General features: G+C 38.9%; 1 protein-coding gene across 1 annotated transcript; it reads left to right on the forward strand.

The window, feature by feature from the left end:
- The first annotated feature begins 2,477 nt into the window (after positions 1-2,477).
- On the forward strand, positions 2,478-18,771 carry LOC119424542 (calponin homology domain-containing protein DDB_G0272472). The gene is made up of 7 exons (XM_037692028.1): positions 2,478-2,859; positions 11,928-12,361; positions 12,435-14,463; positions 16,709-17,509; positions 18,201-18,309; positions 18,421-18,583; positions 18,689-18,771. Exons 1-7 carry the CDS (start codon positions 2,507-2,509, stop codon positions 18,769-18,771), a joined length of 3,972 nt encoding a protein of 1,323 aa, XP_037547956.1. The 5' UTR covers positions 2,478-2,506.
- Positions 18,772-19,672: the final 901 nt, after the last annotated feature.

A 19,672-nucleotide genomic window follows, 5' to 3' on the forward strand; every position in this document is an offset into this window, starting at 1 on the left:
AAACCAATTCAAAACACTTTATATAAAAAAAAGAATGATTAACTCTTATACACGTTTGAGTTGTAAATGGGATGAGTGATATATTGTTTGCAACTTGTTTTAATTTAATGTGCACGGCCATGAATTGAAATTATTAAGAAAGGGGGCAGGCCTATACAAGATTTTCTTCTTCCTGCTCCCTCTTCACTCGTGTAAATAAGTGCTGGCAGAGAATGTGTTTGTAAACTGATGATCAATTTTATTTTATTTTAATCGAGTGAATAAACTGATTGATTGATATTTGATTTTCGATTTTATCTTTGGGGGGGTGGGGTGGCGCAGAGTCTAGAAGGTGCTCAACCTCTGGAACGATAACATCAAAAATGTGGATGGGCAAGGTGAAGCACACACACCTGCCCCCACCCTCACCCGCCCCACCCTGGGCCCCCCGAGCACCCAGATTGCAAAGTCTTCATGCGAGTTAGTTTATTGCGGTGACCCCTGAAGAAGGGAGCAGCCGAAAGAAGAAGAAAAATAGAACAAACCTGTAAACTTGTAATTCAGTATAAAGTGTTAAGTGTTTAATCTCTGTTTTTATTAGTCAAAGCCAGAGTGTTTCAGTGTCCTTTGAGTCAGAATGTCAACCAAGGTCATGAGACATGTCTGTCTTTGAGGACAACGTCTTTGTGTGTTGACACATAAACATACGAGCGTTGCTTCTCTCAGAGAGAGTGGGGGGAGATCTGGACTGGAAAACTGTCCACCGGTGTGAAAGCTTTTCTGATAATCAGACGCCAAGAATAAATCTGCAGCTGACTCTTGGTTTTACATATATGAAGTAAAAATACTCACAGCAGGAGCTACTACGGTTGTACTAGGAGCTGCTAGTACTTTCACGTTTACTAATTGGCTCAAGGCTCTATATTTATCCGTAGCTTTAACCTGAGCTACACGCGGTGTACAACAGTAAAGTCAAACACTGTCCATGAAGATTTTGTTTCTTCATCTTATTTGGTTATAAAGTAACTGATCTGAAAATTGCAGTGATTTTTTTTTTTTTTTTTTTTGTCAAACAGCAGGAGTCACTGTTCAGTAATTCAGAAACGGGGCATTGCCTTGCAGACTGATTAGGGCAGCAATAATCTGAATCCATTCTTCAGATTTAGCTAATCCTAAGAGGCTTCTGAGGTTTGTTAGTGAAGAAAGTAGCAGGTTTGGAAATGCAGCCAGTCCTGTAATTAGATGGAATCCAAGCAAACACACAAGATTGATGTGTATCCAGACTGGAGAAGCTTGTAAAACCCACTTCTCCTTCCCACAAGCACCCCCTTTAGGCTTGGCTCAACACTTATCTAAAAGAAATCTCATGTTTCACACCTGGAAGACAGCACATTTTTTATAAAGGCTGTACTGTCAAAAGGCTCATTTTATTAAAAGAAATAAAGAATGCATGCTATCTGCTTGTATTTTTATTATAAAAACAGTATCTAAAGAAGGACTTGACATTCCTTGAAAGAATACACACGTTTATTTTACGATAAGAAATTGCACAAGTTGGTCCAGCCTTGAAAATAACTTTGTGCACAATCTCAAAGAAGATGTGATTGAATGCGACAAGAGGTCACAATCAGAATATGCGCTTTAACGACTTTCAGCTTCTGCTACAATAAGTTTTAGCTCAATGTCTGCAATTTTGACCGACTCCTATATTTGTGCTGGCTATTGTCGACTAGCTGGGACAGGAATGTTGAATTCTGTTCCAACTCAAGGACCTAAAGATTTATAGATGTGCATCCAAGGATTATCTTTTGAAAGTTTCATTAAAATTCGTCAAGTGGTTCATAAAATATTTTGCTAACAGACAAACAGGGTTTACTTGAAAAGTTGATGTGAACGTTTTAAGCAAATGTCTGTGAGTAGCACTTTGAGCATGTGGTGTGAATGACTCTCAGCTACTACCACAACAAATTTTAGCTCCATATCTGTCCAATTGACTGAATTATAGTCATGTTTGTGTTTATTAAGCTCAGGTGGCTATGGCGGCCATATTTACTTGGATTGTCTCCTAAAGGAAAACAGTTATAGCTATTCATCCAGTGAGCAGTTCATGAAAACTTAATTGAAATCTGTCCAGTTGATAATGAGATATTGTGCTAACAGACAGTCAACGTTCGCTAAAGGGTTGGGGGGGAGGGGGGACGCTGCACAGGTATCAAGGCTCAGGTGTTGCGTCACAGCTGCGGTTTAATTGAGTACTAAAGAACTCACCACGTGCCAAGTTCGTTTCAAGAAGTCATCCAATCACCTGTGAGTCTGTAGAAGAGGGGCGGAGCGGCGTGTCCCCTCAAACCCCGCCCACTTCTGAATGCGAACGCGCCCAATCAGCTGGTTCCTGAAGTCCAAAGACGCTCTTGAGCAAACTTTTCCGGGCTCCTGCTCACGTTGAGCCCCATGGTGTGGGCTCCTCTGTTTATTTGTGTTTAATTAGTTAATGGTTTAGCAGCGTTGACCCGCAGGCGGTGCCGTCATGTCCCTGACGGATCAGCAGTGGTGTCCCACGAGCGTCCAGGTAACGGTGCTCCAAGCCAGAGGCCTCCGGATCAAGGGGAAGAGCGGCACCAACGACGCGTACGCGGTCATGCAAGTGGGCAAGGAGAAGTTCCTGACGACCGTGGTGGAGAAGAGCGTGACTCCGGTGTGGAAGGAGGAGGCCACCTTCGACCTGCCGCAGCTGCTGCAGGGGGGAGGAGGAGGACCTGACCGGAGCACCCTGCACGTCCAAGTCCTGCACCGGGCCCTGGTGGGTCCAGACAAGCTGCTGGGTCAGGCTGTCATCTACCTGTTGCAGCTCAGTGAGGACAAAAGCCGCAACAAGACGGAGTAAGTGGCGCACACTGTAACTCTGAGGAAATGTGGATTTTATTTACCTTTTTTAAATGATAATCACCAGAGGTACTTAATGGAAAAGTTCAAAATAAAATCCTGACTAAATGGAACAAGTTGAGTTACTCCTGTGTTTTTTCAGATAAACTGAATGCAGTTCTGAAATGTGGGTATGCACTCAATGTAAACAAAGCACTTACAGCTAAATCCACCAAAAGCTACAAGAAAATCTGAGTCACATGACTGACAAACATTAGCCTGGAGTTTGTAAAAAAAAAAAAAAAAAGTACTGCAATGTAAAGTTTTAACATTTGCTTTTTCTGTATGTAAACACATGGTTTGCAAAATTTCCTTCTGAATTTTTACTTTAAGGACACATTATTCATTGATATGAGGAAATATTGTGTAGATTATGTTTGTTTTTCTATATTTTCTTTATTTTGGAGCAGATCTTAATGACTTTGCCTTGAATTCCCTAAAAACCCCGAGAACTGAGGGTGCAGCTGGTGCTACAGCACCCGCTAATAGAAGACAAGACGTATCAAGAATAAATGAAAAAGTAAAAACGGATAAAAGTCACTTGTATGCAAGTTTTTATATTTTATTATACTGACCTATTCTTAGGGGAATTGGGTCACTTGACTCACTGTACACCTTGCATGTAAAACTCATGGTTACAAACCTAAGGAGAATCAATCGCTTTAAACTTTAAAAAAATAAAAGCATGAAAATAACATTTTAAAAAGCCTAAATGTATGCTTCAAAATTAAGTTTGTTTTGGATGTCTAAACTTTTTGAACAGTGAGACAGTTTTTTTTTTTACTTATCCTCATTGGGTTTGTTCCCAAATGTGAGCAAAAAAGAAAACAATTTATTTTTTGTTGAGCACTTGAACATATCTTCTCCATCTGTTTTGGCTCTGATTTCCCTGAAGCGTGGTTAGAAAGCAGACTGGAGCTAAACTTGTTTGCTTTTCAACTAAACAGGGGAATCTACTTTTGGTGTGTTGTTCTGTCAGTCATGAGGCACCTCGGAGCAAATCTCCTCAATCCATCTTAAACTCCCAATTAGCTTGTGATCAAATTGTAAAGCTTTTGAATTAACTAACCCATCAACTGTTTTTTAATGAACCGTTCAGAATATAACAATCAATGCTTAACCTTTTTGGAGTCCACACCATTCAAAATGGTCTTTCTTAGCAAAAGTAAAAATGTCTACAACTCTGTTTTACAGAAATTGTGCTAAAGTTTGGTTTATCTGGCAACGGGCGATATGCAATCCTTCAAGAATTGCATTAGATCTTAAGAGTCACTTTGGAAGTGAGAAATGTTTGCAGTGTAAGTTTTCCAAGGGCATGCATTGCTGCACAGGCCCGTTTTTAATGGGTTTGTTTTATAATCGTTGCCCACTTGCACCGGTGCCACTTGAGGGATTTGTTTCCTTGGCAGCAGCCCTCAAGGATACCAAGCAGCGTTGCTTACTCAGACTGATGAATGCAGTAAGTTACGATGTATTTTCTTCCACTCGGCTCCGTCCTGTCCACAGGAGAGAAGTTTCCCAAAATCGAAACCTCTCCAAAAATTAAAATTTGCTCCTAAGCATGAGCTGTCCTTTTGAAGTGACGGGGCGAACAATGATTTATTGTACAAAAGCATTCCTACTCTTATCCAAAGTTTGAAAAAAAAAATATATAATTTTTTATGCGTTTTTATAAAAGGGATCAGGCGCCATTAGTGAGAGTTAAACCAACAGGTTCTGAATTCCTGAAGTATTCATGAAAAATCAGTTTTTGTTTTTTGTACAAAATACTGCAGAGAGACGGCAAAACATGTAATTTATGAGCATTAATTTCTACCTTTTTTCCAGAGCAGCCAGTTTTTTTTATTTATTAGATGTATTTTAATTGATGATCAGTGAAGCACAGTTTTTATGTTAATGGTTAAAATGCAAGCTTAATCCACCCATAATAAAAATAGATTTTTTTAAAATTTCTGAGCATTTAAATCCCTCGATGTGTGATTAGTCTCTAAAAGCAAGTTGCAGCAGGCTGTTTGTTTAAAGACTTCCTTTCTGTTTAATTTCACTCTGTCTTTCATGACAGAGTTTAAATGAAGATCATCTTCATATGAGAAATGATGTATCGTTTTGGCCAATCCTCATAAATGACATTATGAGTGATGCCATGCTGCAAAAGCTTAATGTTTTAACACAAACAAACATTTTCATATGTGAGCCAAAACCTTGCCGCAAGCAACACAAATGTTAAATAAATTAATAAAAAGCATACATATTTTTTATTTTTTTTAACTCGGCATGAACAATATTTTGCAGAAAAAACAAAATTGACTAATTTTGGTGAAAGTGTTCTAAATTACTATAGATCCAAAACATTAAAAAGCTCCATAAACAATGTTTTACCCTTTTTTTTTTTTATTTGTTTGATTTTATCAATTTTATTGCCAAAAGATTGTATTAAACGTAATATTGCTCATTTTGAGATATTTTGTTAAATCTATTTTGCCGTTAAACCTAAAAATTATATATATAAAAAAAAAAGTATCATTAAATTTGCAAAAGGTCAATCTCTTAAGCTTATGGGCCTAAATTATACCTTGTGGGCCACACAGGATCACTCCAAGGGCCACAAATGGCCCCCGGGCCACACTTTTGACATCCATGTTTTAACACATCAAACTCAAAAGTTAATGAGTTGTGGCTGAGATATTTTGCTAACAACCAACCGTTAATGCCAAAGATCTTGGGCAATGTGTGTATGACTCTCAGCTACTACCACAGTTTTAGAACTCCCTTTTTGAAAAAGCTGGAACATGTCGACAGAATGCGTAATCAGATTTCATAAACCTATAATTTATTCCTGTTAATGTAACATTTGGAGTATTAGTAACTGTAACTTGAAATTTGATGGGAACAATTTTTTTTATTTTACTTGAAGTGGAAACATAGTTAAAAAAAACAAATAAAAATCAGAGCACAATCTTTCTCTGTACATTTGCATTTGACCTGAAGCACCATTTCAAACGTCTTTTACTTCATTTTATAAAAGTTGTTGGAGTTTTTCTACTCAATCGTTAAGCTTTGAGTCATATTTATTTATAAGTTCAGAAGCTGCTCATCTGTGTTGGTTTGTCTTTGTACGCTCGACGACTTCAGTCAGCCTGAAACTCCAGTCCAGCTTTGACCTTGCATTCCTGTCAGGTTTTATCAATGAAAAACAAACATTGACGGCAGCAATGAAAGTAACCAAGTTCAGTTCTTGTTTTTCCCTCAGGGTGAAACCACAGTGATTGCCTTGACTCTTAGAAGTACATAAACTATATGCTGCTTTTTTACATGTATTTTTAAAGAAACTTACTCGTGATGCACTTTTGTTCATGCCATCTGCACAGACCTCTGTTCTATTTTAGATATTTAGCTTCATAATGAGTCTAAATAAGTTTGGCTCAAATTAATTTCTGTGCTTTTTAAACCGTGCAACAATCTAAAGCCGCTAAAATCAGTTCAATTGTCATTTATTTGATCATTTATACCTACTACTTTTGTAATGCCAGACTCTCGTTTTGTAAAATAAATAATAAACTTGACGTCAAGACTAAATTTAATGTCCTTGTATCCCTTGAAGGATTCCATGTTCCTGCCACCTTGCATGCCTAAAGTATGAAGCAAAGGTCTTGTTCAATCTGCTGACAACAGGAGCTGCTCAGAATGGACTGAGTTGGAGCCATTTTTGTGTTTGCTGAGGTGATTGGCTGTGGCAGCCATCTTGAATGGAAGTTTTTTTTTTTTTTTTTTACTTTATTGAACATGAAGAACAAAATGACAAATGACAATCTCAAATTTCAATGATTCATATAAACATGTAAAAATATACCTCCTAAGGTCAGCATATGCTTAAACAAATTAACATATTAATCAGCATAAATTTAGGTAATATTATATGTTCTAGGCAATATGTTATATATAATATTATGTACAGAACTATTTATCTAACATTCTACATAATTACTAAAATAATTTGTCAGAGGGTTATATTATCTGAGCGAGGTGATCGGAGAGCTTTTTAACAGTGTCTAACGAAAGTTTTAACATCTGGAGTTCTTGTATGAACACAGACCATAATGGCTTAGACTTGCCCCTTGTGCATTTATGTATGTAGAATTTTAAGATTATGATGATGTTATTAACAAAGTATTCATCTTTTTTTATTTTCAGATGCATATCCATGCAAGATATTCTGAAAGGAGGAGGAGTCTGTTAATGGATTTTATGCTCAGAACCTTGAATGGAGGTGTCTTTTAAAGACATATTAAGCTGTAGATGTGCATTCAGTGATCACTTTCTGAAAGTTACATTGGGCAGCACGGTGGATCAGTTGGTAGGGCTGCTGCCTCTCAGTGAGCAGGTTACCCTTGTTCAAATTCCAGTCCGGGGGCCTTTCTGGGTGGAGTTTGCATGTTCTATTCATGCATTTTCTCCAGGTACTTTGGTTTCCTCCCACATACCAAAAACATGCATGTTAGGCTGATTGGTAACTCTAAATTGTCTCTAGGTGTGAGTGAGAGAGTAAATGGTTGTTCGTCTCGTTTGTCTCTGTGGTGGATTTACAGCCTGTCCAGGGTGTCCCCCACCTCCCCCACAGTGATTGCTGGATATGTGCACCAGTGACACCCGTGACCCAAAAAGGAAGAAGCGGGTAAAAGATAATGGCTGTAAAATTGCATTAAACAATCCATCCATTATCTTTACCTGTTTTTTCTTTTTGTCGCGGGGGTCACTGGTGCCTATTTTGAGATATTTTGCTAACAAATGCACACAAGACGCAGGCAAATACTTCTGCCTTTCTTTACAGTGGGCAATACATATTAGAACAGCTGTCAGTAATTTAGATTCTTGTATTCTTTCTAAATTGAACTGGAACATGAAATTAAAATGTGAACCTTTTTAGTAAAAAAGAACTAGTTGAAGGCGCCAAATTGTATCTCAGTAACTCGAGGTTTAGTCCCTGGTGCGCTCCACACATTGGTGGAGGAGTTCCTCTGGTTATTTAGCACCACTGCTCTCTTTTTAGCCTTTTCTAGCTCACAAGCGCAACATAACTTGACCCGTTTTAGTCTTTGGGACACTATCTCTGTCGAGCTGCGTTTACTTATTCAGCTGTTCTCTCACAGCTGTGCTGTGTGATAAGAGAGGCTCGAGTCACCGTGGCTATTGTTATCAATCACTCAGGAAGGATGTGCGTGGAGACGGTCTGATAAATATCTTCAAAATGTCCAGTCATTCATTATCCCCCTCCAGATTATGTCTGTTCGGCACAACGGCACATTTTCTACCACTCAGGTTAGTCAAAGAGCGACATCCTTCTCCTTATCATGTCGTTGTTAAGTAGTTGAATTCCACCTCGTGCAGTGTTTTGTGCTCCACCCGTCGACGCCCAAGCACTTTTGCAACTTCCCCTCTGATTCAGCTGGAGGAACTTGGTTCTTCTTGTTTCTGCTGAGCATGTCTGCTTTTTCTGCTCCACATTGCGAGCGCTCGCGCAGGGCATCACATTTGAAGTCTGCCATAACTAAACTACCGTTTTTAAACGTTTACCTTCTGCTTTGTTATACTGGAATAGAATGAGAGGCTTTTTGTTGTGGGTTGAACGTTTTGATTCTGTTTTGAAGGACTTGTTCGTCTGGCACGGTGGTGCAGTGGTTTGGGCTGTCACCTCAAAGTAAGAAAGTTGCAGGATCGCAGACCAGCTGGGGTCCTTTCTGTGCAGGGTGTTTCTCCAGGCACTCTGGTTATTCCCTGAAGACCATATACATACCTTTAGCTTAACTGGTATCTATGGTCGTTTGTCTCGTTTGGCCCTGTGAGGGACTGTTGACCTGTCCAGGGTGTACCCCGCCTCTCCCCCAAAGGCCCTGGAAAAAACAAGTGAAGAAAATGTATGAACGTTCTTAGCCAAAAAATGTTTTAGAATCTATTATCATCTTCCTGCATGTCCAAACATTGATTGTTCGTTTTAGGGTCAGGCCTGTGAGATCTGCTCCATTTGAGTTGGCACATAATAAATTATCATATTTAGTTTAAAAAAAAAAAATCTTTGCTGCTGTTTAGTACTTAAAGCTCTTTCACATGGTTAAATGTTTTCCTTCAAAATCTGCCGTCATCTTTCTTCTAAAAGTAAAATGTTTCCTGTTAATGACTGCAGCGGTGCCCCAAACGTAGTTAATCCAACTTGGTGCTTGGTAGGAAGTGCTCTTGTTTTGCAATTCTGCACATTCTTTCCATCAGTTGTGACCAGAAAGCTGTTTTTTTTTTTTTTTGTTTTGTTTTTTTTTCCAGTCCACAGAAGGCTTGACTCAGATATTGTTTTTTTATATTGAATAAATAGGCAAATATATATATATTTTGGGATCAAGGCAAAAGGTCTTAGGTTGTCAATAAAACAATTAGCTGCGTACATTTTTGTTAATGAAGTTTAAAGACGTCGTGAATCATGTATGTTTCTGTAGTAACCTTCAATTATTTACAGTGATGTGGCAGTTTGGGGCTATTTTAAGAGACGTACTGGACTTAAGTACTTGAAAGTCAAGTACACATCTTATTAACATGAAAGTACTCGCAGCTCTACAACTGCAGAGAACACAAACCACCTGGCAACAACTTGTCAATGATTCATTCAGAGTTGATGTAGAAATAAATGTCAGCATATGCAGAGATTAAATACTTCACATTGTGCGTCACTTATTGTATGACCGTAAATGCACTTTCCTTCAAATGGGGCAAAAAGCTTGGGTGGCGGTGTAGACGAGAGCTGCTGCAGAAAATTTCCGCTCAGTTTTCTTCAAATCGTGTCGTTCTCTGTTCAACAGTTTTTAATAACTATGCAGTATTCTGCAAAGTCTTAATTATTCAACTGTTTCTGTTTCTCTACTTAATGAACCAAATAAGTGTACCAAGAAAAAAAAAAAAGTTGATCAAATTGAATTTCTTCTGCCAAGTCTATAATTGATCTTCTAGAGCTGCACCTTAACTTGATTTGAGTCTTTTTGTTTCTTTACTTTATAAAACTTCTGGGAGTAAAATTCTGAGACGAGGTCAGAATATGGTTCTCCTGCAGCCGGACCATTAATTCTTTTAATTTCTGCAGCGTTGAGCAGCTCCCGCAGCTGTTTATTAACTTCATGCTTCAGGACTCATTTAGTCCATCTTTAAAAAGCCTACCGCACTCACAGTAAGTCAGATGAATAAACTTATTCACATTTTGATACATGTTTTGAAAGTTCGAGTTTTGGCGTAGCTCACTTTTTATGCATGAGATTGAGGTGTAACACTTTCTGCTCTAAATTGGTGTAAAATGGAAGAAAATGCACTAATCCTGATTTTTATATATCAAAAAAAGTTTCTGCAATTAAATGCAGCAGAAAATTATTAAATTTGTAGGAATGAATGCATAAGAAAAATCTACATTACCATGATAAACGTGCTGAGCAGTGTTTAGTTAAAAGAGCTTTCATTGGGTAACCAATTTCTACTAGAGACTATTTATTTATGTAGTCGAGGCCTGAAGTTGCAGATCATCTCTTTCATCAGCGAGTGGGAGTCAGGGGAGCTGACGACGCTGGACAGGACTGCAGATTCCAGGAAAACGCAGCTTCCCTCCTCCAATTTGTTTGTGCCACACATCTGAGGCATTCCTAGGGGTGGGTGTGAATCTCAACTTCTCTACAGGATGATTGGGGGAGGTGGTGGGTTGGGGGTGGGGGGGCTGCACTCAGTTTTATAACGAAGGATTTTCAGGAAGATTGAAAACTGAGGTTAAAGATTAGGGCATGTCTAAAAAAATCATACGTACAGGAAATATTCAGAGAATCACATGAAACGAGTGCACAACAGACACAGACACACACACACACACACACTGCTCTTTCCTCATTTCCTTTGGAATCCAGATTTGTCTGTTTTTCTATGATGAGCTGTACTGTTTTCTGTCTTGTAAGCACATTTTATGAAGACTTGAACTCGCTCGCTCATGATCCTGAGACCAGACCCCTGACAAAGTTGATAAAAACTTAATGCTGACTTGCTTCAGTGACTTTTTTTTTTTTTTTTTTTAATTCTTTACTTATTGGCTGCCTTGCCTTTCAGGGCTGTGTATGTGCATGTACTTTTGTAGTTTTTTTTTATTTCTATTGAAGATGGCTGCCTAGCTAATCAATTTTAGCCTGAACAACAAAAAAAAGGCAAAATGTCAGTTTTGAGGATATTAAGCTCAAACATGGCATGGTATCTAACACTTTTTTTTTTTTTTAATTAAATCTTTATTTATACAGGCTTGTCCCATTGAGCCACGGGAACTCATTTACAAGAGGGACTTGTTCTAGACGGAGCATATAAAGTACAGACAACAAAACAGTGATGACAATAAACTACAGTAAAAATGCAGTTAAAATGAGATTAGTGTACAAAATAAATCAGGGTACTGTAAAACGGGGTGAAATACTAAAAAGAACATATTTGCTTAGATTTTTCTATTGACATTATCAAATGTTTGAAACCCCTTAAAGAAATCAAGCTGATCATTAGTTTATAAAACCCCCATTTCAAGTTCAAGCATCTTTTATTGTCATTCGCATCACATGTGGTACATGAGGTGGAACGAAATTATGTCCCAGATACACCCAAAAATAGCAAAGATATAAAGTATTAAAATAAACTCTATATAAGGATCTAAGGTATGCAATAAACGCTGATAATGTAAAATATGGTATATTAAACAGCAGCCCGAACATGAGTCTGTAGTGAGCAGATGGGAATGAATGATTGACTCATTCATTATTGTTTCGTAGCCCTCAATATTCATGAGTTAATTTAAATGTGCACAAGGCAATTTTGTGCCTTGTGCACATTTATAAATGTTTGTTTATTTAAAGCTATAAAATTCCCACACATTGTGGTTGGGTTGGAAAAGATGAAATGAAAGCTGTTGCTGCTCTGTAATTGATAGATAAAACAAAAACATCTACTTATTTCCTTGTTGACTGTCATTTTAACAGATGGTTCAAGTTACTGGACAAGACCGGCAAACCAGACAAAGAGCGAGGAGAGGTGCTGCTGGACATCCAGTTCATGAGGAGCAACATGACCGTCAGCATGTTTGACCTCTCCACAGCAGGAAAATCCCGCTCTCGCCTGGGCAAGATCAAGGACAAAGTTCGTGGCAAGAAAAAAGAATCGGACTCTGCCTCGGGCGTCGCGCCATCATCCCTAACTCAGGTACTGACCGACAGCGAAGAAGAGGAGGCAGCCAACAGAGATGCTGATGGAAAGGAAGCCAAGGATGGAAAATTAAAGAAGCACAAGTTGAAGTCTTTGTTCGCTCCCAAGTCCAACTTGAAGAAAAACATGTCTCAGTCCATGTCTGTTCTGCCGGGGACAAACTCCTCGCTGAGTGGCAGCCCATCAGCTCTGAATGTAGACTCCTCTGAAGGTCAGAACGTTTTTCATATGCTATTTTTTTAATTTCATTGCAGCCTTACCAATATACTCCTTTTCACTTTCAGGGAAAAAGAAGTTCAAGTTCACGCTGCATAAACGCTCCGGTAGTTCAGACGGTAAACATATCTCCGTTGGGCATCAAAAACCGGTTCCTGTGGAACAGAGCAACCTCTGCATCAACGGCAGCCATATTTACTGCGATGAACCGCCGCCTCGAACGTCTCGCACCAGCTCCAACTTCAGCCTGACCAGTTCAGGCCTCGGATCCATGGAGGATGTCCCTGAAAGCTCTCCTCCGTCTGTGGAATCACTGGAAGCAGTGAGGGAGTATTCACCCTGGATGGAGGAAGAGGAGGAGGAAGAGGAGGAGGAGGAGGAGGAAGCAGTGAATGTAAAGGAAGATCTGAATGAGTTGAGAAAGGAGGAAGAAGAAAGAAGAAAGATGGAGGATGAAGAGAGACGGAAAAAAGAGTTGGAGAAATTGGAAAACGAGAAGCTGAGACGAGAGGATGAAATGAGATTACAGGTTCAAAAGGAGGAAGAGGAAAAGAGAGAGGAAGAAAAAGAGATGCTGAGACAAGAAGAGCTGGAGAGGTTGGCTAAGGAGAAGTTAAGACGAGGGGAGGAAGAGAATCGAAAGGCTGAAGAAGAGAGGGCTAAAAGGGAGGAAGAAAAGAAAAGGGAAGAAAAGATGCTGAGACAACAAGAGTTGGAGAGATTGGCTAAGGAGAAGTTGAAACAAGAGCAAGAAGAGAGACGAAAGGCTGAAGAAGAGAGGGCTAAAAGGGAGGAAGAGGAAAGAAAAAGAGAGGAAGAGAGGCTGAGGCAACAAGAGGAGCTTGAAAGATTAGCTAATGAGAAGTTGAGACAAGAGGAAGAGGAGAGAAGGAGGGCTGAAGAGAGAATAAAAGTTCAAAGGGAGGAAGCGGAAAGAAAACAAGAGGAAGAAAAGATTGAAGAGATGAGACGACAAGAGGAGTTGGAGAGGTTGGCTAAAGAGCGGTTAAGACAAGAGGAGGAAGAGAGAAGAAAGGCTGAAGAGGAGAGAAGGAAGGAAGAGCAGAAAATATTGGCAGAAGAAAAGATGAGAGTTGAGGAAGAAGAAAAGCAAAGAGAGGAAGAGAAGGCCCTAGAGAGAAAAAAAAAGGAAGAAGAGCTTAGATTGGCTGAGGAAAAGAGACTGAAGGAAGAAAAAGAAAGAGTTAGAAGAGCAAATGAGAGGTCTGAGGAGGAGAGGAGACGAAAAGAGGAGGAGGAGGAGGAGCTTGTGAGAAAACGTGAAGAACAAAGGAAACGAAGGGAGGAAGAGGAGCAGGCTAGGAAAGAGAGGGAAGAACATGAGAAGCTGATGGAAGAAAAGATGAGACTCGAGGAAGAGAAAAGGATTGAGGCAGAAGAGAAATTTAGAAAAGAGGAAGAGGAAAGGGCAAGGATGGAGGAAGAAAAAATGCAGAGAGAGCAGGAGAGGAGGAGGAGAGAGGAAGAGATGAGACGAGAAGAGCTTGAAAAGTTGGCCAAGGAAAAACTGAGACAGGAAGAAGAAAAGAGGGAGGCTGAAGAAAGGGCTAAAAAGGAGGAAGAAGAGAGGATTCAGAAAAAGAAAAGACAAGAGGAAGAGGAGAAATTGAGAAAAGAGAAGAAAAGAAAAGAGGAGGAAGAAGAGGAGAGGCTTGGAAAGGAAAGGGAAGAAAATAAGAGACTAGAAGAGGAGTGGAGGAGACTGGATGAGCAAGAAAAGAAGAGGATGGTGGAAAAAGAAAAGGAAGAACAAGAAAAGATTAAGGCAGAGGAGAAAAAGCAAGAGGAGGAAGAAGAGAAGGCTAGAAAAGAAAAAGAACACAAGAGATTAGAGAGTAGGAGGAAACGTGAGGAACAAGAAAAGAGGAGGAAGGAAGAAGAGAGGATTAGGAGGGAGGAGATGGAAATGAAAGAAAATGAAGAAAAGCAAAAGAAAAACAAAGAACAAAAAGTTACGAAGAAAAATATCAAAATAAATCCTGCACTAATTTCCACAAATCCTTTTGATGAAGACTTTTCTCCTGAGTCGTCGTCCAGCTGCGCTCCTGAAGCTCTCAGTGAAGCTGATCAGCAAAGGTCAGTTCAGGTCAAACCTGCACCTCACAAAATATTACTCAAGTGAAAAACCAGTTAATTTCCAATCACACCAACATTTGTCTGCTTTGGATTCCTTGTTGCATTTTCCACAAATCAGCTTCATAAAGTCAAGGACACGTTTTAAAAGAAGCTAAAATCCTCAGAGTTAAAATTGAAATTATATTTATTCGTTTCACCTCAGGGTTTTTATGATTGGTAGAAGAGGTTGAAACCAAATATTTTGTATTTTCTACAAACTTTATGAATATTTGCTTTGGCCAGAATGATTTGACATGGTTTCTTTTTAGTATTAATAAGACAAGGGGTTCCCAACCATGGTCCTTGCGGAACACCATCCTGCATGTTTTAGTTGTTTCTTTGCTCCAACACCTGATTTTAATAAATGGCTTCTGCAGAGCTTGAAGTAAATCACTGATTCAGGTGTGTTGGAGCAAGAAACAAAACATGCAGAATGGTGTTCCTCAAGGACCACGGTTAGAACCACTAAATAAGACTATGTTGAGCAGTTTTATCACCATCCACAGCCTCATGAATACTTTTTTTTAATAAATTAAGATTATAGTAACTTATTTTGTCCTTGTCATCAAGCTCACTGAGTTTTTCTGAGGATCTTGTACTTCCCCATGACAATGGAGAGAGGAAATTGTGTAAAATTCTTCCTCTTTTTATTTGTTCAGATATTGCTCCAGCTCTACATCATCACATTTCCTCTTCAATTATTAATATTTTTTTGGAGCTTGGTTGATTGAACTTTACAACGTTCAGTCAGCTGCGCCTGCATAGAAACATCTCTATTACTGGTGAGATTACTGACTTGGAAAGATGGTTTTAAAAGTATATTGGTGGAAATCTCAGCACAAAATTCAAACTAAAGAAACCAAAAGGTTCAAATTGTATTTTCATGAGAAAGCAAAAGCTCTACCAAGAAAACTCCCAAGCATCGCCAGAGCATCTTGTCACTAGTGTGTGGAGCCATGCTACATATGACTTGAATTGTACGTTTACGCTACACCTGCACAACTAAATCCTAAAACTAATTAAAATGCTGCACTCATAAAAATATAGATAATACAGTGTAGACATCAGATGACAAAACTCTCAGCCCAAACCACTGAGTGATTCAGGCAGATGGATTGTTGCATATAGTTTAATGATATACTATAGTGCTAATTTCCAAAAAAAAGTGATCAAGGTTCTACACAGAAAAACTAAATCATTTTTTATTTGTTGTACAGTGGATATATTCAATCAAACTTCCAAAATCAACTACTGGGCATTTAACATTAAAATTCAATGATTAAGCTGGTTATAGCAAAGGTTAACCCCCCAAAATATAAGGATAACCTAACTTTTTATGTAAAATTGAGAATAGGTCACATCTTCAGTTGTCAAGTCAAATGTCTCAACACTTGAGCTGCTTTTTTCTTTTTTGGAGTTTGGTTTTGTCCTTTTTTATAGGATCACTTTTCTTTAAAAAAAATTCTGTACCTTGCACTTTTGGATGAATGGTATTTTGCTTCACCAAAGTTGCCAACAGGAACTCTAAATCTTGTTGCTGCCAGATTGAGAAGGCACACAGGAACATTTGTAGACATCTGTAACCCTACAAGCGTCTTTTTAAATCATTAAATATTTGTGTAAATATTTCACTATATGGTATAGCAAATTATAACAGTAAGTGCTGAGGGCGTTTAAAGACTTATAAACCGATAGTTAGTCCATCTTGGTTAAGAAGAAAGTGAAGTTGAGTTTAAAAAACCAAAAGCTGTTTCCATGCACACTTATCTGGATGCTCCTTAATATCTGTATATCAGTCTGTTTTCAGCACTTCTCTTTTAAAAGCTGCAGAAAACTCAATGTGGGCATTAGAATTGCATGGCTCTGAGCTTCTGTTGGTGTGCAAAGTGATCTGGGCTCCTTGTACAGTCACTGTATCAAGTATCACACAAATGAGTGAAAATGACTTTACACTCTTTAAATCTCAGGGGTGCTTGTATAACTTTTCATCCTTATTAACACGCTGAATATTACAGTAACTAAAGTGCTTTTTGGCACAAGTTTAGTCATGTTTTTCAGCATTCTTGCCAACAAATATTTAATAATTTAATCTGTGTGAATCTCCTGTAGCTTAATTTGTTTTCTTTCAATCTTTTGGCTTGCCTGTGCAGAATCTGTGTAATCGCTGAAGTTTACCCACACGCTTCATTTAGTCTTTCGTTTCCAGATGTCATTCGGCTGTCCCATCAGCGCCGAGCAGCGCCGCGTCGACTGATGAAAAGGACTTGATTAATGCTCAGCAGGAAAAAAGGCTGGCTCCTCAACCTCCAGGAAGGAATCAGCCCGAGAGACGGAGACACGAGGAGGAGGAGGATCTGTCTACACATCTGTCGCAAATTAACAAGCAGAGCAAAGAAAATGATGTCAGGACTGTCGGCGTTCCTCTCCAGCGCTCGGTGTCATTGATTGCTCCGCTAAGTAGACTTTCCAAAGATGTACACGATGAGACGCTGAACAGTTGCACCAAAGTATCAACCACCAAACGCCCTGCACCGTCCAGACCTTTATCTAATGAAGAGCCGTCATCCACTGACAAAACCTCTGTCAGAGCTGTGTCTAAGATGAAACCAGTCAAAACTGGTAAAACCTTAAACCCATTTGATGATGACGATGATGTAACGACCTCTACTAGTACCGGTCCATTTCCCTGGCCCCCTGCAGAACCACAAACTGTTGACAGAGATGCTGCCTCCCAAGCAAAAGTCAAATCCTCAAAGATGGCTCGCGCTCCTGCACCTCCTGCTCCGAACGGCTCCTCGTCAAGCACTTTGATCCATCAGGACGATGGGGATCCACTTAGACGTGGTCCAGGCCTAACCACGCCAATTGAAGCATGTGACCCAGATCCTCAGGGCAAGAGTTGCGTGCAGGTCCAGGAGAGTCCAGATAAAACCACTCATTCTACAAAGGTGTTGAGCACGATGGTGGCAGGTGTGAAAGAGGAGGGGCCTCCTGTAAATTCACGCAGGTAAGACGGTTTAGTTTTCAATAGGAGGTAAAAATACACTTTCATTAAACTGAATCAACCAGCTGCTAATGCCACTTTTAAGTTTTCATGTTTTTTCTTTGTGGAATCTTTAAGATTCACTTATTTTTTCTATTTTAATGTTACTGAGAGGTTGGTGTGTAATTCTATGCTGTACAAGACGAGGATTGTGTTCAGCCTAATAAGTAACTGCTCTGACTTTTCTAAAAACGCTTGGCTATTAAAATCCTGTCATTCCTTCAAGGCACACACACTGCCTGCAGCCTTCATCCCCAGTTTAGACTAAGATCTTTTTATGATGAAAAATGACGACAAGTTAAAGCCATTTTGGTTGAGCCTTATAAATGACATCTTGTGCATCATTGCAAGATGTTAGTTCTCAGATTATATGTTGAGAATGACTCTTGATATACTACCACACCAAATTTTAGGTTAAAAAAAAAAAGGGCAGCAGCCATTCTTCCATTTGTAAAGGACTGAAGTGAATTAATTGTATACTGTATATGCAATGAGTACTGAGTTTTATTGAACTCTGTCCAGTGATTCATGAGATATTTTGCTGACATGCATGTACACACACACACACAAATGGGCAATAAGCAGTTTCTTCTGTATCTGCCCCAATACCTTAAATGCTCAAGTTTGTATTTAACATTTTAATTTATCATTGCAGACTTCAAACAGTAAAACCTCTTAATACCCTGGAACAGCAGCCTGCATCCGTTCAAGAAGAAAATAAATCCACAGAACTTGACTGCAACAGAGTTCAGCACAACACAAAGGTATCTTTGTTTGAACAAAATGTCAATAAATCTACACTTTTGTTTCAGTTATCAGCGATGAACTTGTTTAAAGCGTCGTTTGATGTCTGTACGTGTTATCTCCTCCCGCAGGTTGACGCTGTGAATACAGGGCCGTATTCTCAGCTGACTCGGGAGGAACTGATCTCTTTGGTGCTGAAACAGGAGAAGCAGCTCGCCGACAGAGGCAAAAAGATATCGGAGCTGGAGCAGTACATTGATGACTTGCTTGTGCGCGTCATTGAAATGCAGCCAAGTATCCTCATGTCTATGAGTTCTCTAAAATAGGTCGTGAAAGCAAATTCCCGGCTGATACCTTATATCCCTGCTGTTGGGGTCAGATCCTTTTTATTCCTCACAGCTCCTCATGAAAACCTCGGCTTTCAAAGACTTGCTGAGCTCATTAGAACTGGAGTCTGGTTTGAGGTGGACCTCTTCAACTGAAATCAAAGCATAAAGATGAAAATAACAGTTGAAGATTGAGTTTCTTGGGATTTAATTAGAACAAATCAAGCAAATTAACATTCTCTTCATGTACGACTCTTCAAGAACCTGTATGACTTTCAGGCTTTCTTTTGGAGCATTGAGTTCTTCATATAAAGAGATTTATATTTTTTTTAATGAAAGCCTTACTTTGTCAAACTATGAATTATGAAATTTCTTGTGATCCTAAATATCAAATGCTTAAATGATTTTTGCTCGCTCCAAAACACTTTTAATTACCTTTCATCAAATAAACACTGAATTATTGTACACTACTGAAGTTACTGATTTAAATTATATTTGTTAAATAAAGTGGAAAAATAATATGCTCAGCCCTTATTTGTAATTTCTTTGATTTCCTTTCATGTTTTGTCCCTTTTGAAGTAACTAATATGACAACACATGCTTATGGTAATTCTATTGTACTATTTGACAAATTATTGAACTCAAGGTGCATAAAATGTTTAGTATTTAATTCACTTTGTCCATGCATCAAGCCACTAGTTGTAATTTTTCATATTGTAAGATTTGCTCTCAATGTGTGTTTCATTTAAGGGATAACATTTTCTCAGATTCAAAATGAAAACTCTGCTTTAGAATACATTTCCATGAATAAAATGAACATTTGTAAGCAGTTGTAGTAGAGATATGGAGAAACAAGATTTTTTTATTGCAAAACCTTGTTTTTTTTTTTTAAACAGCAAATCAAAACTAGAATAGAACTAAATAAATAGATTTCATCACTGAGCTGAAAACTTTAAAAGTTCAGCTTCAAAGTTGTAGAAAAATTGTTGATTGAACAAGTTTGCCGCCTCCTACGGTGGCCGACGGGTGCAAACATGCAGCAAACTACGGTAGCCGA

Source organism: Nematolebias whitei, chromosome 18 (genome assembly GCF_014905685.2).
Source record: "Nematolebias whitei isolate Nwh7 chromosome 18, NemWhi1, whole genome shotgun sequence".
Lineage (NCBI taxonomy): Eukaryota > Metazoa > Chordata > Actinopteri > Cyprinodontiformes > Rivulidae > Nematolebias > Nematolebias whitei.